General features: G+C 40.6%; 2 protein-coding genes across 2 annotated transcripts; one reads left to right on the forward strand and one right to left on the reverse strand.

Annotated features, from left to right (window-relative positions):
- Positions 1–3,711: 3,711 nt before the first annotated feature.
- RB195_011022 (uncharacterized protein) lies at positions 3,712–4,044 on the forward strand (the record flags this gene model as incomplete). Its single annotated transcript, XM_064192269.1, has 1 exon — positions 3,712–4,044. The coding sequence occupies one exon, from the start codon at positions 3,712–3,714 to the stop codon at positions 4,042–4,044; it is 333 nt and encodes a 110-aa protein (XP_064049852.1).
- A 12,443-nt stretch (positions 4,045–16,487) lies between these two features.
- RB195_011023 (uncharacterized protein) lies at positions 16,488–22,718 on the reverse strand (the record flags this gene model as incomplete). The annotated part of the gene is made up of 8 exons (XM_064192270.1): positions 16,488–16,574; positions 16,837–16,930; positions 18,105–18,217; positions 18,306–18,436; positions 18,517–18,605; positions 20,099–20,202; positions 20,319–20,432; positions 22,434–22,718. The coding sequence occupies 8 exons, from the start codon at positions 22,716–22,718 to the stop codon at positions 16,488–16,490; spliced, it is 1,017 nt and encodes a 338-aa protein (XP_064049853.1).
- Between the last annotated feature and the right edge of the window lie 1,193 nt (positions 22,719–23,911).

Below are 23,911 nucleotides of genomic sequence, written 5' to 3' on the forward strand. Positions count from 1 at the left end.
ACCCTTCGCTCCCTCTTCTGTAGCTATATGGTGCCGGCGCGCCAATCCGACGCCCTTGGACTCGTTGCACCCGCTTCAATAGGTACCTGGCGCCAGTGGACCCGTCACACCTTCTTCTATAGGTATCTGGTGCCAATGGACCCGTCGCACCTTATTCTATAGATATCTATCGCCGGTGGACCCGTCACATCCTCTTCTATAGGTATCTTGCGCCAGTGGACCCCTCGCACCCGCTTCTATAGGTATCTGGCGCCAGTGGACCCGTCACACCCCCTTCTATAGGTATCTGGCGCTAGTGGACCCGCCGCACCTTCTTCTATAGATATCTATCGTCGGTGGACCCCTCGCACCCCCTTCTATAGGCATCCTGCGCAGGTGGACCCCTTGCACCCGCTTCTATAGGTATCTGGCGTCGGTGGACCCGTCGCACCCCCCTCTTTGAATTTCGTGACACACACACAAACACACACATACACCTACGTGACAGAACAAGTCCGTTATTATATACCAGTCTTAGCGTCCGGCTAAAGCCGGACTTCAGACTTTCGGTGGTTTTAGCTTCGCTCCCCTTCACTGACCAATGAAAGTTGATAGTAGTGGTGTTTTCTGTAAAATGAGATTTGCGTTTTTTTTTAACAGCGGTTTCCTTCTCTTCTTTATATTATAAATTACGGATTAAAGATTACGGAGTTTTCCTTCCAAATGCGTCAATTTTACATTTGGAGAATATTCTACCATCAGCTACAAACACTCCTTCGATGCCAGAATAATATAGATACAATTTGAAAGCATTACTCGAAGTATGGGTATTCCTCCTGATTTCCCCCAATAGTTATCACAGAATGATGTTTTAACATAAAATGACGTGAAAGACATCTTCCTACTGATAAAGATAACGTTCCACGTCAGATCACATAAACAGCTTGCCATTATTTAAGCAGCCGTTTGCGTGCGTGTTTCCACTTTCTGAGAACGGCATGCTACTAAATTGAGACGAACGAAGAAGGAAATAGACGCGCGGAGGAGTCTTAAAGCTGAAAAGCAAAGCGCCTGGTGGCCACGGCTATGAAACATCCCATTTACCTTTTCCGACATGCACATGAAGTTAACGCGGCAGCATTTTGATGCCGCGAGACCCTTCGCTCCCTCTTCTGTAGCTATATGGTGCCGGCGCGCCAATCCGACGCCCTTGGACTCGTTGCACCCGCTTCAATAGGTACCTGGCGCCAGTGGACCCGTCACACCTTCTTCTATAGGTATCTGGTGCCAATGGACCCGTCGCACCTTATTCTATAGATATCTATCGCCGGTGGACCCGTCACATCCTCTTCTATAGGTATCTTGCGCCAGTGGACCCCTCGCACCCGCTTCTATAGGTATCTGGCGTCGGTGGACCCGTCACACCTCCTTCTATAGGTATCTGGCGCCAATGGACCCGTCGCACCTTCTCCTATAGACATCTATTGCCGGTGGACCCGTCACATCCTCTTCTATAGGTATCCTGTGCAGGTGGACCCCTCGCACCCGCTTCTATAGGTATCTGGCGCCAGTGGACCCGTCACACCCCCTTCTATAGGTATCTGGCGCTAGTGGACCCGCCGCACCTTCTTCTATAGATATCTATCGTCGGTGGACCCCTCGCACCCCCTTCTATAGGCATCCTGCGCAGGTGGACCCCTTGCACCCGCTTCTATAGGTATCTGGCGTCGGTGGACCCGTCGCACCCCCCTCTTTGAATTTCGTGACACACACACAAACACACACATACACCTACGTGACAGAACAAGTCCGTTATTATATACCAGTCTTAGCGTCCGGCTAAAGCCGGACTTCAGACTTTCGGTGGTTTTAGCTTCGCTCCCCTTCACTGACCAATGAAAGTTGATAGTAGTGGTGTTTTCTGTAAAATGAGATTTGCGTTTTTTTTAACAACGGTTTCCTTCTCTTCTTTATATTATAAATTACGGATTAAAGATTACGGAGTTTTCCTTCCAAATGCGTCAATTTTACATTTGGAGAATATTCTACCATCAGCTACAAACACTCCTTCGATGCCAGAATAATATAGATACAATTTGAAAGCATTACTCGAAGTATGGGTATTCCTCCTGATTTCCCCCAATAGTTATCACAGAATGATGTTTTAACATAAAATGACGTGAAAGACATCTTCCTACTGATAAAGATAACGTTCCACGTCAGATCACATAAACAGCTTGCCATTATTTAAGCAGCCGTTTGCGTGCGTGTTTCCACTTTCTGAGAACGGCATGGTACCAACTTGAGGCGAACGAAGAAAGAAATAGATACGCGGAGTCATGAAGGTGAAAAGCAACGAGCGCAGTGGTCACGGCTATAAAACGGCTTTAACCATTTATCTTTTGCGACATGCACGCGAAGTTATTGCGCACCAGTTCGACGCCGTGGGACCCATCGCACCCCATTTTCTAACTCTCTAGCGCCGGCGCACCAATCCGACGCCGGTGGACCCGACGCAACCCATTTTATAGGTATCTGACGGTGGCACACCAATCCGACGCCGCTGGACCCGTCTCACCCCACGTTATAGCTATCTGGAGCAGGCGCACCAATTCGACGCCGATGGACCCGTCGCGCCCCCTTCTATAGGCATCTGGCACCGGTGGCCCTGTCGCACCCCCTCCTATAGGTATCTGGCGCCGGTGGACCCGTCACACCCCATTTTATAGCCTGCTAGCGTCGAGGCAACAACTCGACGCCGGTGGACTCGTCGCACCTTTCTTTTTGAATTTCGTGACCGGCACACACACATGTGACAGAATAAGCCCGTTATTATATATCATGATTATGATTTTTCGTTGTGGAAGGAGTAAGGAATATCAGAATCGCTTTGTAGAATCCCGTTATTTGTTGCCGGTAGTCACCCGTTGTTGGCATTAGAACAGTTTTCTGTTCGGTTCACCAACGTTGTCATTGCTCTGCGAATACCTCCAAGCAATCAACGATGACAGTAAGTTTCGAAGCAAGCAAAAACCCCCGTTGCTCTTGCGAAGAATGCAGTTCCTACGCTGGATCACTGACGGAGCCCATCTTTGTATCAAAGGTTAAACCTCAAATAGTGCTTGTCAAGAGATTTTTCTAAGAATTCATTAAAGGCATCACCCCACGAATCTGGGGTGGTGCGGGTTTCAGATGGATTATGCCTATACGGGGTCGCAGATTATGGAGAGGAGGGTGATTCCGTCTATTTCTTCCTAATTGCCGTAAAAAGCGGCCCGGAAGTGGCGGCTTTTTACGGCGGCCTGGAAGTGGCGTTCCGGGAGGCTATTTTCTACAACGAGTTCGACTGGAGCGCGCCAGCCCTGTGCACGCTCAGGATCATCCGGACCGTTTTTACGGCAATTAGGAAGAAATGGACGGAATCACCCTCCTCCCCATAATCTATGATCCCGTTTAGGCATAACCCACCTGAAACCGCAGATTCGCGGGGTGATGCCTTCAAGGATTTCTTTTGAAAAGAAATGTTTCCGATTCTTCCATAATTTAAGAACGGCAATATTCGTTAGCTTGTAGAAAATCCGGTATAGGTTAGGAGACCGTTGCTTTTTGGACGAATAATGTCACATATGTTGATTTAGTAAAGAGAAAGGAGTCCACCAGACAAATAATAAGAAACCATCCCTTCTGTTCTTTTCTTCTTGGATATTAGAGCACCATTCGCAAGGTTATTCGATGAATGAGCTTACAATTAGCAATGACCAAATTCATGCGGAAATTGTCAGTGTACTCATATATTCTTGTGGAGAAGGGAAGCATCAAAGAAAACGTTTGTTTGTGGCGGTGAAGATGAATAATAATGAATGGACTGGAAATCCGGTTCTGATCATTCATGGTGCCTTTCGAAGAGATGAAGTCGATCCAACCAAAAGCCAGTATAATGAAGGAGAGCCGAAACCGAACAAATCATCCATACGTCCTGAAGGTTTCATGTATGGACTTACTCCGTTAACAGCTCAGGGATGTCGGCTATTCGCATGCGTGGAACAACACGCACATCGAATTTAAACATTCTCAACAGTTACGCAGACGTCCTACATTGTGTTTATTTCAATTGCTTAAAAAGGCAATCTCAAAGATATGTACTGTAGATATGATAACATTTTTTCAATATAAATATAAAAAATGATGACGGGCTTCAAAACCATGAAAGCCCAAAACAGATGTTTCGAGCATTCTAGGAAAGGAGATTATGTAACTGCAAAAGTCGTTAGGTGTAAGTGATAAACATTCGAATACATTAGGAATACCTTCCGAATAAAAACGAAGATGCATAGAACAATTGAACAGAAACCATGTTGACAGAAGTTTTATTAATTTAGAAAAATAAGGTTGTTCAACTGAAATTAAGCCCGCTCGATTTTATGATATCTTTGTGTTCTCTTGGACAAACTGAAAAATTTGAGAAGTCTACCATTTACTTTAAAGAGAACCTTCCTAATAAAAAATTTGCAGAAAAAAAGCCTTGGCAGCGAATGTGCACGTCCAAATTTCATTATTTTTTGGAACGGATTCGGAATTTACTTTTCGTGCCAGGGAAGTCATATTGAAAGCAGTGTATCACGAAAAGACATCATAGGGATTGCATCTAACAACTTACAAATAAAATTAACTGCGTACAGTAAACAGTGCATTGTTGTGCACAATACCTAAGATAAGAGTATTCTTCTCTGTAGGCTTCGCATGAAATGAAAAACGAAAGAAAAACGCGAACAACTTTTTCACCACTCCATATGGTGAAAAATGAGAGTCTTAAAGGTTCGCAAAAGGAAAAGTGAGTTATGACTGCGAACACTGAGATTACCTCAGTCACTCTTTCGTGAAATTCCATACGTGTCTATCCTGCTCATCATCATATTGTTATCTAATACAAAAACAATAGTGAATCACTTTGTATTCTACATAGTTTTGCTGTGCATAGGTGTATTTCAAAAATCTCGAGATTAGTCGAATCCAACAGCGCCACCTGTGTACATGCCTGCTGCGTATACTATGGCGTGTTACTTTTTTTCCCAGAGCTTCGATAAAGCGAAGTTATCTTGTGTGGGTACATAAATGTCACTTTGACACCTGTCTTCAATTAATGGTTTTATGTTGCTGGGTTGTAGGTCAAAACAACATGGCACTTTCGAGAAAGTCGAAATCAGAAATTGATTCATTAAATCAGAGTTGTTAGTTGATCACGGTTCTTTATCGAGACCTGAATTTCATTAATCATTCCATCAAATTCCCAACAAATGATTTTTTCATTATTAAAAGAAAATGGTGTTTCTAGAGCAAATTCAATTTCAGAGGCGATATTATAAGGAATTAGGGTAGAAATCGACTGATATGTTTCAGGGGTGTGTAGAAGAAAATTATCGTGATCACTTCTACTTGACATCCCGAAGAAGCTCGTGCAAAGGCACTGCATCACGAAATCCTCGACGTTGGGATCTCCTCACGCATAGATAGTGTAGATCACGAATATGAGAAGGATCGCGCTCACTTCCTTTCCCTAGAAATCCAGAAATATCCGTGAGCATATAGCGTGGGCAATTTTGCGTATGGGCCAGCAGCAGCTGCTTATTAGAGTTATATTAATTCGATTGCGAATGCTGGACGTATATGGAATCGCCCGCTTTTTATCTCGTAATACATAAGTTGCATCGTTAGCGAGATGGAAGCACACTGAACTACTATGAGAGCGCTCTTGCGTATTTGTGGGAAAAATTGAGCGTGATCGTCCTCGTACTCCTGAGCTACACCTCTCTATCCTCCTTATATTCGTGTAAAAATCCTACGTCGAAAATTTAGTGCCAGACTGCCTCCGGCGATGCGCGACATGTTTGAATATTGAATTGTTGCAAAGGAGTTTCATAAACCATCGGAACGTGTTGTGTGTCTCAAGATGAGAATTTAAAAACTGTGTGCTCTTGAGATTTCTGAGGTATTGTGGATTGTTAGTGAAACATTTCTGTTTGCAGTAGATCGTTCTTCTATCTGTGAACTCTCCTTGCAATTCAGCATTTTATATTTTCGCGTATGTTGTGTTATTTACGCTACGTTACGCTTTAGCTAACATTACTTGCTTCTGTTTGTTGAGTTAGCAATTCTGAAAATAATATATGAAAGAAAGTGCTAATTATTACTGTTCCTTTTTCCCTAATTATGTCCCTTTTCCCTCCAAAAGTTCTAATATTGCGGTCTCCTAATTGTCACCCTTTGAGAATATATGCCTGGTTGTAAAGCCGTGCATATGTAGGAAAACAATAATACTCATGTGACGGAGATTTGCATGGATGCGTTGTAAATCCTATTCAGTCCCAGGAAAGCCGTTGCTGCTTTCGTTTTCCAAATTACATTAACGACGCGTAGTTTATCGTCTTAACGGCAACCAATTCCCTCTTCGTCTGGAAATATTCGCACGTTCGCTATCGCTATAATAAATGCAATCACATCATGACAACATCCAGAATTAGTCTTGGATAATAAACAATATCTGTTGGACGTAAATCTGTGTTAAATATAAGCATTTGAACGCCATCCAGTATTGACGGAAACGTCTCACGCGTTTCATCGCCACCTACAGCTTCGCAATCCCGAATTCGGAGAGGACATCGAGGTCACTTTACTCCAGCGGACGGCTGTCCACGCAAAACCCACCCCGATCGCATTTTATTGATCGTCGCCGAATCTTCGCGAGCATTCGTTCGTTCTTCCTGTCCTGCGCAGTTGTTCTTTGTGAAACACATTCCATTGATGCTCAATATTCTCGACACTACCTCTGCTAGACTTCTGTTTAAATGTGTTTCAAAAGAGTATCGTTCTCAAATGTCTCGAAATCGGTGTTTTTCGCGGTGAAAACCGTTGTAGTCCGCGATGACGTGTTACTATGGCGATAGGATTTTGATAGATTTTTGAATTTGATTTTTATTAAAAGACTTCAACCCCCTCCAACCGCCTCTGTTGAATGAAACGTATGGAACACGTGTTAGTCAAATTCATACCGTGTAACGTTAGCCTTTTTGAGATCGGAAGATGGTAGGAAAAAAAGAATTCGTGGACAATTAACCTCTAAATATTTCACATACATATCTATCGCTCATAACTGGACACCTACAAACCCTTCGCGCTTGACAGTAGGAAAATAATGAGAAAAGACAGTTCACGATCTTGACGCCGTATTTGTCTCAACAAGTTATAATTGCACTTCATCATCAATGAAATATAAATTTTTGAAATGAAAACATACTAGTCGAAATCAGATGATCTCAATGGGGACCCTTTTTGTCACCTGTTGAAACTTTTTTCTGCACCGATTAAAATAGACGAATGTTTTTTCTCATCGTGATCGAATTACTGCTTAAAAAGTCTCAATTTAATCTTTCCACGACTAGATAGGGGTGTACGTACGAGTGTACGAGTTTGGGCGTGGTCATACTCTAATCCACTAAGTAATTCAAAAAAAGCATGTGAAGCCGCCTTATGTGGTCCAGTTTCTCCAACTATGCAACTTATTACGGACAACGAAACGATAGGAGTTCGTGAAGCGTCTGCGATTGTGCAAGTGACGCAGTTTGCGCAACACCTGTGAGTATTACAGTTATAATACTATTAGAGTTATATAAGTTGGATTGCTGAATTATTGAAGTTAAACGAAGTTGCTCACGTTCCATCGCTTGATAAGGTCCGCAGTAAGGGTGTCCGGCTAGGCTGTTTAACACACAATTTTTCCCAATAAAACTAATATAATCGAATGGTAATATAATAAATTAATGAAAATTATGTATATTTGTAATTAAAAATAATGCATTTAAGTTCTCAGGACTTTTCTAAGAATTGAACGTGGTCCACACTTGAGAATTATGTATGTACATCCTGGATCTGTCCATTCGTGGAAAGATCAGCAATTCAAGATATCGTCAATATCGTGATCACTGCCTGTAAAAGATTTGTTGTGCAGTACGCGATTACACGTTGGCCCCTAGCTTGGTCCTTAGGAGTTTCTTTATTTTAAGTGTTGTTCTCGTCTTGTTGAGTTTCGCACGAACTCAGTCTGTGCAGTATTAAACAAGCAAACAAATAACGAAAGCTCCTGATTTTTAGGACAAAGTGCTATGTTATTTCATGTGGTCCTCAGCTTAAAATATCCGCCGTATTCCAGTCTTCTCGAACTTGTAATTTCTCGCCCTGCTATTTGTTATCTTTCATTTTTTTCTTTATATGCTGAATGCATTAAATTTGTTTTTATTGAGAATTCTCTCCTTTCTTTTATTTGTTTTCTCTCATGGAAAGGGAAATTATGACTACTTGACATTAACGGTTGCCTAATTTAATTCATTGATGTCCTTGCTGTGCTATCGATTTAAAGTTCATTTTTGCAGTGGGCAAAATTGCTGTGAATGCTCGTTCTTATCTCTATATTGTTCTTCTGTCGTTTTGAAAATTATCATGCTCGCTTTTGTTTTCATTATCAAGGAAACAAACAAATTCAGTAATTTTTTCTTAACGAAACGTAGAGGACAAAAACCTTTGAAATATGTGCATATAGTTACTGACAGTTGGTTAGTTTATTATTTGTGAACATAATGAGTTGAGGAACAACTCCTCAGCGTTTTTTTCAAATTAAAAACGCAGCTTATACATAGGAAAAAAACTGCGAACAAAACGTTTTATACTTTTTGGAAGAGAAATGCTTGTTTTACGCGTTGCATTTCCTTTTTTTCTGTTTTATTGAATCTTGTTTTTCAGACCATTAAAGCACGCAACAAGTGGAGGAAAAGTACATTTTCAGCACATGATGACAAATAATTGTACCTCTCTCATGAGAATAATGTTCCTGAGTACCCAACCAATCCGAAGGATTGAATTTTGAATGTCTTTTTAATTCTGTCGCTGCAATTAATCACATAGAACTCCAACCAGTTTGAGCACACCTCAGTTTTTATTATCTGAAAACAAAAAGTAAGGAATCAGCAGCGCAGGTCTAGAACTATGGGATTTTTTTTAGGTCTACAGATATTGTAAAAATGGATCTCGATCCGGTTTCGCCTCATGCTCACTTTTTGAATCCAGTTTTTACCGCATCAATACACACGCGACATTCGGCGCTGCTGGTGCTGGTGCTAGCGCTAACGCAAACATCAATTTCCTGAAGTTGATTTAAATTCAAAGGAAATGGGGTGTTCTAGACTGAGTTCCGATTGGTTTTCCTCGTTCGTCATAGGAGTCAGCAAATAGTTCGGTTTGCTCCTTTTTTTGCAACCGATTTCATGAAGTACACATGTGCAGCGGGTTATTCCTGTTCGTATGAAACAATCAGTTTCTCTCCGTTTCTGCTTGAAAATTATCACTTTTCTTTTAAGGGAAAAAATCAGTCGTTTTTTAATATTGTTGAACGTGCAACATCGAAGGTTAATAAATGCTGAAAATTCCTAGCTGTAGAAAACCTGCCCTGAATTTTTCTCAGCGAACCACTTCTTCTTGAGAACATGGCAAAGAAATTCTCTACATATATTTCTCGAAACAGAATTCTGGAAGTGTACTTGAAATCAGCAGCTCATTTGGTTTAATATGGAATGGTATTTTAAAAATTTGATTTCCCCCACTGCCAAAGTTTGCGATGGATTAATCCGTCGGGAACGGATTTTAGGGCAGAAGTGAGTATCTGTGGGGGTTTTTTTTGTATCCCAAACTGGCACACATACATAGTGCAAACATGGCGGAAATTCCGCTATGTGTGTGCGACTATCCCGATATGATGTTTAAACAGCAAATGTAAAGCATCTCTTCAAATACTTTCCACGTATATTCATTGGACTCGGAATGTGTTCGAAGTTCGAAAACGAGGCATAAAGACTCAACATGGTTTTGATGAATCGATACGTATTTTTTTCATGCTATTGTCTGCTCAAATGTGTGAACCGCGTGCTGATGCGCTTTTCAATGATCATTGTACTTTGTTTATGTGTGGGTATTTTCCTACGTACGTACGAATACGTAAGTGAGAAAAAAAAAATTCCTAACTGCGTTTCTCTTCTTCATTGTTTTCGACTTCCCTGCAAACACAAAGTTGTTTTGAACCGATTTATTTGTCCTAGGTTCCTTTTAAGGGAAACTTCTGGAAACATGAATTTATTCTTATCACGCAAACTGCAAAATAGTTGCCGTTACGATGGAACACGAGAACAAGTTATGCAAATTGAAGGTCCTACCCGGAGTGTTGGCTAAAATATGAAGATGAGGCGAGCGCGTGTTCCAGAATGTTCCATCTTAAATTTTGCGACAAGCAGACTACCTTCACAAAGCTCACAAAGCGAGCAATATGCACATTATTTTACATTTTTCGTCGCATCTACATAAATTATTTTAAGACTTCTACATAAATTATCTATACGTATTGAGCCTTTTATATTTCAAACACTTTAACGACCTCAGAAATATTTTTCTAACTTGGTCTTGGCTCTGATTTGCAAAACACATTAATTCGAAATGCATTGAAGCAAATTCAGATTTAAGTAAGAAGATAAGGACAATATCGGAGAATTATTCCAAAGTAAAGAAAAAGATTTCTACATTTTTTTTGTAGACTGATGCTAACTTGGCCGGTATCTCGTTGTTAATCGATTAATTCGGCCCATCTCTGAGAAAATTATTGGGAGAAAACACAAAAGTCAAAGAAGTTATTTTTTGCTAACAAAACGAGCGTAAAAAGATAATTTCCGAAGATGTTGACGACAGCTGTGCAAGCTTTGAAACAATTTATCAGCGTCATTTTTTCAACCAGTTACATCGTTACATTAGTATCTACTAAGAGTTTTTAGCGCACTGCTCCTTTTTTGCCCCAAAAAAAAAACCCGTAATTTCTAATTCTATACTCTAAATTCATGCTACCTTCGTCAATTTGTTTCATAATTGACATTTTAATTATTATAAACTATATTTTTCGTCAGTTTCTCCTATAATTCATCCTCTGTTAACACACAGGTGTTGTGCATGAGAGCACATGAATAGTTGCCCTATGTAGGACAACTGTTTCTGGCTGCAACTACCTATTTCACGGCGTCCAGCAGAGTCGATATATTGTTTGCTCTTTTTGCCTCCTCTTTGCTCCTTTGTTCACAACATCCACCAACCTCTGCTCCACCATTTCAGAGGGTGTGGAAAAACTTCAAATGCACTCCATCTTCTTGTTTACGCCTTCGTTTAATCGCTAATAATTGTGGAAGTCCACTCTGGACTGCTGAGTTTTTTCGTGTTGTTTTCGTTTGATTTCACAGCGTAATTCTTGTGCACGCCTATTCCTCTTTTGTTTTTGTTGTGCTGTTGTTCTGGTTTGATTGTATACTTTGTTAGGAAAAGGAAATGAAAGTGCTTGTAAGGAATTCCAAAGTAATAGGTAAAGAATTGGCCTTTCGAGGGGATCTGGTCTCAAATTCTTTGAAAAAATGTTTCAAACCTTCTTCAAAATAACTTGCAGATTTTGCTTTTCCTCCTAATTCTAGGAGATTTTTTGTCGTTAGATTTTCTCAAACATTCACGTAGATGTTGAGCCGAAAAAATGCTCTAATCTCATCAAAATAAAAACTGCATACTGTGTTCACTAGAAAGTGGAAAAGATCCTTTTCAGTTCATGTTCAGAATGTTCGTGCTGTAGGAGGTGTTCTTCTCTTAAGAGCTTTGCTCTCTCATCTTCAAAGAATTGATTCGTTCTTCTTGCGGTTGACATAGACCACTTTTTCTCGTGCAGCCAAATCGGCTTTATAGCTCCGCCGATTCCTGAAAACTGCTGAGATGAGAACATCAATCCCATAAAGTTAAAGACGTCATCTTTTTTCTTTTAATGCTCTACTGACACACCCACTCAGCTTCCCACACCTTTTTTATTTACTTTCAGTTGACTGTTGTGTTTCTGGAGACAATTCTGAAGATATTTCTGATTATGTCGGACAATTACCTATCGAGTACATCTTTTTTTCTGAGAACAATCCAAGACAGCTGTTCTCGATAAATAATTGATTTGAAACCATGTCCGTTTAAAACTTCCAAGAGTGTATTCGAGCACTTTCTTTCCTTCCACACGGGTTCAGCGCAGTGCTACGAGTTTCCACTGCATGTGCGCGGTCAATAAACACAAATAAACACAACAGTTAATTCACAAGTATATGTAGTATCACCATGCAAGTATGCTCGTGGCTGTAGTAAAAACTTTTTGTTGATTTCCTCTGTATACGATGCACCAACGACTTCAAGAACTCGAAGCCGTCACGTCCCCCGAGGTCGGTAAATTGGCACGAAACTTGCTTGTGAGAGTTAAAACGCTTACTTGTTGTAATGGATGGTCTCCCGCAAGTCATTGTCTGGATCACAAATGCACTCATGAACAGCAAACATTTTTAATTTGAAGTTGGACGTTTTCGCGCATCTCAGGGGATTCACCATTGCTAGCATTTCATCCTTCGTTCTTTATTGTTTCTTCTTTATTTATTGTTTATTATTCTTCTTTATTGTTTTATTGCATAGTCCATTTACTCATGACAAAAACATTTACTAACCAGTATTTGAATGTTCAAATTATTTACCTTTACTTTTGTCAGTGAGTACGCGATTCTTTAGCTATGTTATAATTTTTTAAAAACAACTTGTATCAGAACATTACCTTATAACTCGGCTTTTCTTCAGATCCATGTGCTTGTTGGGAAAGAACTACAAGGGCGAGGTAGCCACATTTTCAAAGGGTTCTAACTTCTGTTTAACTGTTTGAGAAAAGCCAATTCAATTCTCTACTACAAAATTTTCAGTTGTAATAATAAAGTCAATTTTTTCACAAAATGTTGTTGGCTTCGGTGCTTGAACACGCAGTGATGGAAAAGACGCATTATAAAGCGAAGTTCTACTGGGAATTGAAAATTGTCGGCTTCATTTCCAGCACGACTAAGTTATTCACCAATACATGCATAAAATTTTAAAATGGTTTTTTTTTAGTTCTCGGAAAAGTGGGAATGGGTCTATTTCATTTTCATTCACTTTGCGAATTTCCTTCTTCCTTTCCTATGGAACCACCAATTTTTCAGTTTTTATAGAGAATCCTGGGGATAGGTTCGCTTTAATTTGGGGTTTACACTTGCCTCTTCTAATTATATGGTTAAAAACTGTTGTTTATGGTTGTTATGAGCATTTGGCCACGACATATTGCTCACATCCCAAACGGGTTGATTAAAGTTAGCCTTTTTAGCCTTTCCCTTCTAATATATTGCTCAAACTAAAAATTCAAAAAATCCACTTGTATGTTAATATCTTTAAGATTTCTTTCCCTATAAAAATCTGGTACTCTTCTCGATGAAGAAGTAGTTGAAAAAACTGCTGAACTCGAAAAGAAAAAGTTGTTGTCGGGAGAATTGGTTAGTCGGAGCTGTCGACTCCGTCCAACTCAATTTTAAAGAACAGCGCCCAGGCCTTTGCACCTCGCAAGTGTCCCCACACAAGCGCTCTTTTCTGGCACGCTCCTTTTTGACCATCACCTACTTATCCGTACAGACGGAGCGCAAGGGAAACCACGTGTCCTTCATCGCATTGACGTTTGTTCAGATGGTGGGTTCTGCCCTTGTTAGTGCATCTCATGCGGCCTTATTGAGGTTCTTCGCTCAAGCCGACTACGATGTCTACTCTGCGCAGAAACAGCCTAGAGTTCCAATTTTTTGTCTACTGATTCCGTTCAACAGCGACGAATACTCGTATGCATTTAAGAACAAGAACAGCCAACGCGACTCGGCTCACATTTCAAACCTATATATGCGTACGTCGTTTGGAGCAAACAAAATCTTTCAGAGAAAGGGGTGGAAAGGAGGGAGGATAAGAGTTTATTTAGTTCTCAAAATTACCTACCTTAAAAGCTATGTACGACAAGTTTCTATTTCAGCAGCTTATCAGTCCTAACAATGCATGGATACAAGAGTTTTTCCTCATCAGAACTAAGTTTTCGCGTTTGAACCGGGGCAAAGTCCCATGGATCCAAATCCGAAGATTTATGTTTTTGAGTAATCAGCTAGAAGTCTTCTCTTTAAGTAGAAGAGCACTTTTTTGCATGAAACAATTAGGACGGATTATGCATCACTTCTTTCAGTTCTGCATCATATTCCCCAACTTTTTTTTCAAAAAAAAAGACGAAATATCATGTTTGCCTTGTTTTTCGGCAAATTTTTAGTCAAGTGGACTTTTGTTTCTTTCATATGTTGAACTATCATCAAATGATTAACTGCGTTTCTGTTTTTTTTATTTTGTTTTTTCTCAGCACGGCGTGAGTATGTATGTTGCGCTAACATTTTTGATTTGCACAGTCAATATCTGTACTTGCTCGGTAATTCTTTTTAAACGTGAACAAATAAACTAACACATTTGACGTTCAGGACACATATACCTTTTGACGAATTCTTTAATTTAAGAATTGCTAGTGCTTCTATTATTATTACAGCCGGAGGGAAAAAAACTACCGATTTGTTTATGCAGGTAATAGGGGAAAAAATAGCATATACCGATAAAGCATACCTTATGACATAAGTGAAGCCGAAATGCTATTCTTCTCCTTATTACCTCCTCCACCTATGTACGTAATAAGGAAAAAAGTAGTATTTCGGCTTTCCTCATGTTAGACTAGACGCAGTAGCTGCCACTAAAGATTCTTGTTGAAGGATGTTCATTAGATTGAAGCGACTAGTACATACACAATCAAATGAAAAGCAAATGTTTAGAAATAAAGAAGTAGAAAAAATGGTAAGATACTGAAAGAACGCCTATAAACCCGGGATAAAAGGTCGTGCGGGTTCCTAATAACAAGTGTGGTAATCGCTAACCTTACGGTCTGTCTAACATTCAGAAATGTTCCAATCCACTTACCTTCCTTTCGAACATTTCTTGAATTCTATTCCACTTTTTTCTCTCCACATTGGTTCTTTTAGGTTAAAAACGACTCTACTCCTGCTTGTACATTACACTTATTTATAGCTTTGTTCAGTCATTAGTACTCGAATATGAAACTTTTATTTTTTTCCTTAAATTCTCTTCTACTTTATGTTATTCACGATTTGCAAAATCAAACTCATGTCGTTTTTGGAGCATTACATTCCTTATTTAAATGATCCAGTTAAAAAAAAATGTATTTCAGAAGTACAATCTTTTTAGAGATGTCAAAATGTGGGAAAAAGACGAAGCCAAAGCCGCAAGTCGACGATTCGTCGGTGGATTGGTCCTCGCAGCTGGCTTTGCTTAGAATGGCTACCATTATCGTGGCTGGTGAGTGCCATTTATTATTGTGATCCTTGGGCTAGTGAGTTCACTTCTCGCGGCAAATCTGGAGTAGAACTGTCATAGTACGGGTAGATGACGAAAGCTTCTCTCAGCAACTATGCTTATAAATGTTTGACGAAGTTTTAGTACACGAGAATAACGGCAGCGACAAATCCGGCATTCCGCCGTATCCATTTTTAGCTCCCATTTCAAGCGTTTCCCTCATTAATATATGTAAAATGTAAAACAACAAAGGCATTTAGAATATTTTTATCTATCTGGGATCTTCTTATATTCTCCTCAGCTGTTAGATACGTGACTTCCTAACTTTCTGAGTACTTTTTAGTACTAACTCATCTAAGCGGAAAACGTACACGGGACTAGCCCTTGCTCGTTGTTTGCTTTATTCTTTTTGCTGTCCTTTAACTATGTATTTACTGCGTCTTTTCGGTTCGTATTCGTTCTTGCGACATCATTTTGCCACGCCATTAAGCGTAATAAATAAATAAAAAGATAAATTTTCTGAATGTTGTGGAATAAATCTGGGATAAACTTAGTGGTGAGGCGAATTCATGTGCAGCTTCATACTAAAGTCGGAAGTCAGAATTGAGTGTAATCTGTGGGAGTTTCGTAACAATAACCGCAATTTTTTTCTCGGTATGCAGTCTGATTTAACATTACGTGAAGGCATTAACTGCACGTGTGATTGTTTCGTGCAAAAAGGGCGAAAGCTGGGAAACTGAAAGAAATGAACTGGATGGCGCTCCCAAGAGAGTTGACCAGTTCTTGCTCTGCTCGTCACAACGAAAAATAGCCGCAAATAACTTCTGCTATTGTTAAAGGCTCGTCCACTAACGTTTCCAGTGGCGCTGTCTTGAGCGGGTGACGATTTCCTTCCCAAACTGACATAAATATGCTCAAAAATTTCACGAAACAGAAATATTCGTCAGAACTTCTTTCGCAAGTTGTTTCCTTTCGGAACACAACATAGCTGCTTTCATTCATGCACTCTTTCTGCTCCAAGCAAGTGCAAATTGTATAAAAACGCAGAAAATGACCAATAATTTACATTTATGTACAACATTAACCGGGTGCTTGCTCAACAACATTGGCTCGTTTCGACGCCAACCTGAGATATAAACATAAATCGAATTGGAAGGGTTGTGGTCACAGTACACGCAATCACATTAGTAACGATACTCGTAACGGTCTTTGATCGGGTTGAAACAGCGAGCAAACGTGTCGTTCATACGCTGGAAGAATCGTCGAATTTCCTGAAATGCGATGCTCATCCACAATGAGGTTGAGAATAAATGTAGCAGCTAAACATGGTCAACTGAGCCATCGCGATGCGCAATCGATGGCGTTGCGATCGATGGCGCGTCGTTGAACACATTTGGCGGCGACTAATGAAGCGTTAAAAAGTGCGCCGTCTATAAATTCAGAGTTCTTTTTTTCTTTCTAAAGTCCCTACTTTTTGCACTTTTTTGAGGACACAAATGTTCTGAGGGGCAACAAGGATGAGAACTCACGTACCTCTTGCTCTGCTTGGCTTCTGCTTTCGATCATTGCTCTGTAGTAGTCCTTTAGAGAGTTCAGCAGGTCGTACGCTCGTAATCGTTCGAGCGCTCTGAAACAAATCCCAAAATCATGTCAAATGACGGATTGGAAATTTGATTGTTACTAGAATACGGAAGGAAGAAAAAGACGAATACAAGGACATCTCTGAGAAAGTTCGGAGAAATAGAGAACAAATGGGCATGGAAACATTTACATGATTTTTTTGTGAGCAGATCCTTTATTTGCTTGCTTTATCACGAATACTTAGTGCCACGGATGATTGCTACTACTCTTTGAGAAGTGCAAAACACGTATGCGGATTCTGTCAAGCAGCATCTCAAACGTTTTCTCCATATTTTGCAACACATAAAATATTACTAGCTTTATTAGAAGAAAACAAAACGGCTCGCTGGAGAGTGGAGATAAGAATAAACAGTTCGAAACAGGAAGATTGGAAGAAGAAGGATTATGCATGGTCATAAATTCTTATTCTCAAAGTACAGATAAAGTTAAAGTGTCTGGCGTTAATCGAGCCGCTTGAAATATGTCACCACGTCCATTACGAATCAGAATCGTTTGCAGTTTACGACTGTTAAACCTTAAATGATTCTGGATTGAAGTGAACGTGACGTCGAGTGTGGTGCAGTTGGTAAGAGGATCCGTTGTGTCTGCACGTATCTATCCAAGGTTCGAATCCGCCCTAGTTCCAGCCAAGCCTTTAATCTCTCGATAAATTGATACCAGACTCTTCTGGGAAGATAAAAACACTGACTTGACCCATTGGCTAGCCCTCACTGTAAGTCACTGTATCGGCTTGTTATACGTTCGTATATATTTTTGCTCGCCGCCAGATGTGTTCAACTCGATGAGAGCGACACGACTGAACACTTCTTGAACTTGACGCACCCTCGCTTTTCTCTCTTATCTCAATAGAAGACCCGTTGCACTCACCAGGCTGTACCTATTCGTCCCTGACCCCACCAAACTTTTTTGATGGCCAGAAAGAGTTTCTTAAAATAAGTTTGACTTTTTGGAACATTTTCTAGAATTTATGTTTTCTCGTTGTGCCATCAAGGTTTTGATGAAACGTTGTTACTGGTCTGACTTTCCGACAACCTCGCCTTTTTCAAAAGTGAGTCTCACCGATAAGGTGGACTGGTGAACAGAGGCGTTCTTGCAGGATATCACCCAAGGAGTAGACGTAAGGACCACTTGGAAACAGTGAACACTGGATTGATACTAACCTCTCTTCGACTTCCGTTTTATCTGCAATTATATCTATTAATGGTTGTGGTGGTAGATTAGCATTTTTCCATTGCTCGTACTCCATCCGTGCTGATTGAGGTTGATTGGTCAACTGAAAATTCAGTGGAGACTCTGAGAACTGCTCTACGAAAGTCCTGCTGGAGAACTTTCTTGCAATAGAAGCATGAAGCAAAAATCACCTCTTCTGTGATTATATTCTCAACTGTGGCAGTGTCTTCAGTCTCTGCCGCTCGATCCAATTCTACCCTGGCTTCCAGTGGAAGTTTCTCAACAATTCGACGCATACATCGAGGCTCATCGGCGTTACACTCTAGAATTTCTTGTAACTAGTAGCCTTACCTTGTAATGTGTAGAAGAATTATTACCAAAAGGAAACTACTGAATGCTTACCGACGAATTCTTGCTTTCCGCTAAGCCATGCTCTTATTGCGGCCCATAACCGGGCCCAAAACGACATACGGAAATGCTCGCTTGATTTCCTGGAAGTCCAGAGATCAAAAGCATAAAGTAAAGTCACTGGCGTATCAATCCACTTCGGATGATTTTTTAACCGGAATTCGTGATAGTTGCGGTTTTGGAACGCGTTTTGGCCTATACAATGACTTGCGGGAGCCAGAAGATGATCAAGTCAGTGTTTTTATCCTCCCAGACAAGTCTGGGAGTATATACCAGTTTGTTGACCCTGGAGGGATGAAAGGCTTGGTTGGCACTAGAGCGGTGTGGTTACAACGTACCTATAACCGGCTGCGCCACACCCGCCCCATCTAGAGATTAGGTCTCGAAAAAAACCAAACAAAGCAATGCAGGATCTACTAAAGCGCTGAAGTTGGTTGAGTTCACTGTAGTTCTTAAAATTGGTGCGCTGACCAATTTTAAGAATTGTAGTGAACTATATATATTATATATATATATTATATTATAGTACCACACTGTGATTGTGGCTAAGGCACTTACGCCGACCTCCTCACTCTTTCGTTTTGCGGCTGTGTAATGGAATGGAAAGAATGTACATCAAAGAGGGAATGTGTCGCTCGAGTCGCTGTTGCTCGCGCCAGTGTGGATGACTCCGCCATAGTAGGCAACCCAGAAAAAACGGATTAGCCCCATTCTTGGAGGGGCATCAATGTTATTTTTTGAGAATTAATCCGAACTGCAAAGAGTGAGAATTTCTGTCTGAGTCCGTTCCAGTCCTCTTTTTACATTAATAATGAATACGCATTGGCAACCACGCGTTTTTCGAATTTTATTTGGCAGAGGATTATTTTTGACTTCTCGCACACCACCACCCAAGGGTCGTACTGTGCTCAATACTTTTGCATAGTCTTTCTTTCCAGTTTTTTATATCTCTTCATCTTTATCTGTACATGAACAGTACTACGTTCGCAATTACACACCGTTGAGCCTTAATGCATACGACCAATGAGTCCAATGTATTGACGTTGTACGAATTATCAGGAACCGTTTCCGATCTTGTTTACGAAATTTTTGGAAGTTTGCTCCTTCTCCAACCCGGCCCTTTTGGAGGCAGCGCATTTTAGCGTGGTGCGAAAACCACAGCGAAAGCCTAGGGTTCGGGTTGTAGAGAGCGGAAATTACTGTGGCTTCGCTCATGTGCCACCTTACACATGCTGCGATTCCCTGTTCCTGTTGCCTTTGTTGCCAATAGTTTTACTTGAGCAGGCTGTCGAGGAGATCTCGTTACTTTTTGAGCGCTCGAAAGTGGATGTGGTGCGTGTACAAAGGTTGCGCGCTGCAACTGATTTTGTAGAAAAGAGCGGGTTTTTTTTTGAGCAGCGATTAGAGAAAAATGAGCGGGGCCACGCTGGCTTCCGCAATCTACAGCGAAGCTCTTGGCTTTCACCGAGATTTCTGCACCATGTCAAAATCGAGATACGCTGCCTTTCGCCGCCTATTGCACACCCCTCACTGGAAGCAACCTCTATCTAATCTAATCTAATCATTAAGAACATACCGTTCAGCAAAATATTCCAATATAGCCAGCTGGTCAATTGCAGGTAACAGTGGGTTCAGTTGTGAACTCCACACTCCCCGTATTGCATTGTATATGGATGCATTCTGAAAGTGTTAGCGATTTCAAGTATTCTAGTCGATTTTTAAGAAGGAATTTTGTTAATTGCTGCCTCCGGAAAGTGTAAGATGTAAAGTATATTAATCAGGAGAATTCAACTCACATGATAGGCTTCGATGAGGTCTACATACTTTTGGTTGTCGACAACGGAGATGAACTCAGATAAATCGGTGTTGTTTTGTTCCAATTCCGTCAACAATTCACTGATGTCGCTGACCTGAAATATTTAACTATCAAGTAAGATAGGTCAGGTCAAATTTGTTCTGCAGTTTAACGTAGCGTCCCTTACTGCCTATCGGGGCAGTCCGAATAGATTTTCGACAAATCGCAGGGCGGAGGCGGCGCATGGAGTGGAGCGTTGCAATAGATGTCGTCGTACAAAACAGCGTTCTGGAGGCGGCTTTTTGCAGTGATGCAGGGAGAGATGAGCGGAACCACCACCGTCTCCATAATCTACGACCCCGTATACGGATACTCGACCTGAAACTGGCACCACCTCAGATTCGTGGTATGCTACCTTTAAAGACATCACCCCAAGAATCTGGAAGATTAGGAAGACAGGGACGGCAATTAGGAAGAAATGGACGAGATCACCCTCCTCTCCAATGTACGACTCCGTATAGGCATGAACCACCTGAAACTCGCACCACCCCAGATTCGTGGGGTGATGCCTTTAAGAAGTAGCGATTCGCTTGAAGGACGTTCTTAACAAGCTGATCGCTATTGCACGGTGCGCATCTTAATGGTATCCGTTGCTGACGCTTATTACTGTGTTTTCCGCAGAGGTCACTGTACGTCAATTTTGCATGGTTTAAAAACCCCATAAGATTGTTTCACGCAAAGATTGTTTTTCTCCTCTGTTCAGAGTAAGTGAAGGGAATAAAAGAAATTGCTGCACTAAAGTAGCACGCGAGACGTACCCGAAAGCGCGTTGGTGGATTTAGAAGCTTACATCTCCAGTTTGCAAAAACTGCAACATACAGAAGCTCCTGACAAAAACTGCTGTGTTTGGATTTTGCTGCAAATTCTGCTGAGGCAGAGGTTGTGGTCATATACTGTAGTAATATAGCAAAAGCCATCCAATTTTGTTATATCTTGGATAATATATTGTTTACATGTAGGCTTTTATTGCGGGTATTTTATGGAGGTAAAAGATTTTCGATGGAGATTCTAAGAACAGGAATTCGCCATTGAAGAGTGGGGGAGGGGGAAGGTGGGAAATAGGAAATAGTTGGAAATAAAATGCTAAGAAATGGAAATATGAATAAGTTTCATATATTTTCAGCTATCGTCCCAGCGAGACTAATTGTTGGATAATCTGAATTTAACTGCTTCCCAATTGTACGTTTGAGAGCTTCTGACCTAGCAATTCTATCGTGTCAACTGTTGCGCTAGTATGGAAAGTCTGACACTTAAAACAATTTACAAGCCCTGCAGTTGTTTTCTTTGTCTGCACCTGTCGATCACTGCGACCTTTCCTTGCGGTGGTGAAAACCTTTGAGAGTATCCACTTTCGTGGAACATGCCTTATGAACCTCGCAAGGTTCCCTTTTTTAACACCTTCATATGTCCTTTCATTCGAAATAAAGTAAATCTCGTTGGGGAGGCCATCTAATTTCGCTGAAGTCTGGCCTTCAGAAGGTATCTTTTTCCGGACAATTTCCGAAAAAAGATTATTTTCGCAATAGTCACGCAGGAAAAAAATTATAAAGTTGAAAAAAAATAGATATTGATCTCTTTTTATGACGTTTGCTTTATTTACTGCTTCCTAACTTTCATAATCTCTTTCTAGATCGACACTAGAGAATTTAGAATGAAGAAGGAAATGAGAAGAAAGAACAAAGAGAGATAAGAACATTATTATCGTTGAGAAAAAATAGTAAAAAAAAACAGAGCTGCTTCTGCTTGGGACTCTGCTATAGATGCATATGCTGTGCTCTTTTATAGAACTGTAAATTTTGGCAAATAGGTGTGAATTGAATGGATACTTAACTTTTCAAACTAGTAAGCCATCATTCGTACTACTCAGTCCTTTTTTATCGGAAATCTTTATAGTTGTTGTGGGTTTTGTTAGAATTCTCGGTACGATAGAAACAATCAATTACGGCTGAGATTCTCTGTATGCTTGTGTACCAGAACGAATCTGTGCCAGAATGAAAAAAAAACAAAATCAAGTCCGACTCACAATATCTCAAGATTTGAGACAAATGAACGGTACCTTCTGTTTTTCGTCGATCATCCTCTTTAGCTCCGCATAGGTGCGTTGTTTCATGTACTTCTCCAAGCTTTCGGTTTCATTTCTCGGCAACGAAATGAGCATAAGAAGTAGTGGAAAGTAGTTGTCGAATATGTTGTACTGATAGTCGATGTCAGTGTTGTTGAGAGATGAGTCCAAGAGAATACTGGAGATGTTCTGTGAAAGCATCTCATAGTCCAACACCTCCAGCGTTGGCGATGACATCAATAAACACGGTAATAGGAAGAGCTGTAGTTCGCTCAGCATCTAAAAGTACGTAGTTCAGAAATTTTTACTTCATCGTGCATTCTACGGTAACAAGAGTTTAGAAGTGTAGAATGAAGGAACGTGGAACACGTTTTGAAGCTACTACTAAGATGCGAGCACTACGAAACCTCATAAGAAGAGCTGAGGCGATCGAAAAAGCAGGACAGAAGCCCACAATTGCAGTGATTAGCAACGCGAATCCTATCATAAAAAACCGGTCAGAATGACCCGATGCCGTCTCACTGCAGACCTTCTTCCTTTTATTAACTCGACACACATTCTAATTGTATCAGTCACGAGAACAGCGACATCAACAACTTCTTTTCATTGAGTACCGTAGAATGCAGAACAGCAGATTTACGTGATGACGTGACATGCACGTGTCGCGTGTTCTGTGGAGAAACTTGAGCTTTGTGAATGACGATCATTCTAGTGCTTTCTGACGCAAAACTGCACGTGCTGTCACTCCAAAAAACTTGCGAGTCGATAAAATAAAACTCTCTATTAAAATAGTGGATATGAGATCGTTTCTGCGAACAACACCTGAGATTTGCTAGGATGAAGTGTGTATATCTGGGAAGACTATGGTTAATTGTTTAAATTCAGGTAGGCTTCAAAATTCATCCAGCACGCCTTGACTAAGGTTTGAACACCTATAAAAATTATATGATGAAATGATGACGCAACCTCGCAAAAACCTACAAATTTTGCTAATTGAGGTTCCCGGATTTTCCAAGAATTTTATATTATGGTCAGCTTTCAGTGCATGGATGAGTTCTTTTTTCTCTAAGCACTTAGCCGTTGTAACTGAAAAACATCTACACGAAAAACTATGTCTCTACGGATTTTTCAGATAATCCTAAGTAGATTGAGGAAGAGATCAAAAAGAGATTAGAAGGCGTAACTGTTCCTCGATCTGCCTTACAGTTACGAATTGTTCCAAAAAGCCGACTGGAAATCTAGAATTGTTCCATTGAACTCTTGTTCTGTCTGTTTCTGTGATTGATTTTTTCATTTACAAGTTTTCATTGATGTTTTTTTTAGTTAATAGGCTACAAAGAAAAAAGTGAAAAGCAAAAATTCTCCCGGCCGAAGTTTGATAGATCGCCTTTTAAACGAAAGTTTTCGAAATTTGTTCTCAAGTCGTCATCGTAACAATTCAGAACTAACTAAGAACGTAACGATATGTGTAA

The sequence above is a fragment of the Necator americanus genome, chromosome III, assembly GCF_031761385.1.
Source record: "Necator americanus strain Aroian chromosome III, whole genome shotgun sequence".
Lineage (NCBI taxonomy): Eukaryota > Metazoa > Nematoda > Chromadorea > Rhabditida > Ancylostomatidae > Necator > Necator americanus.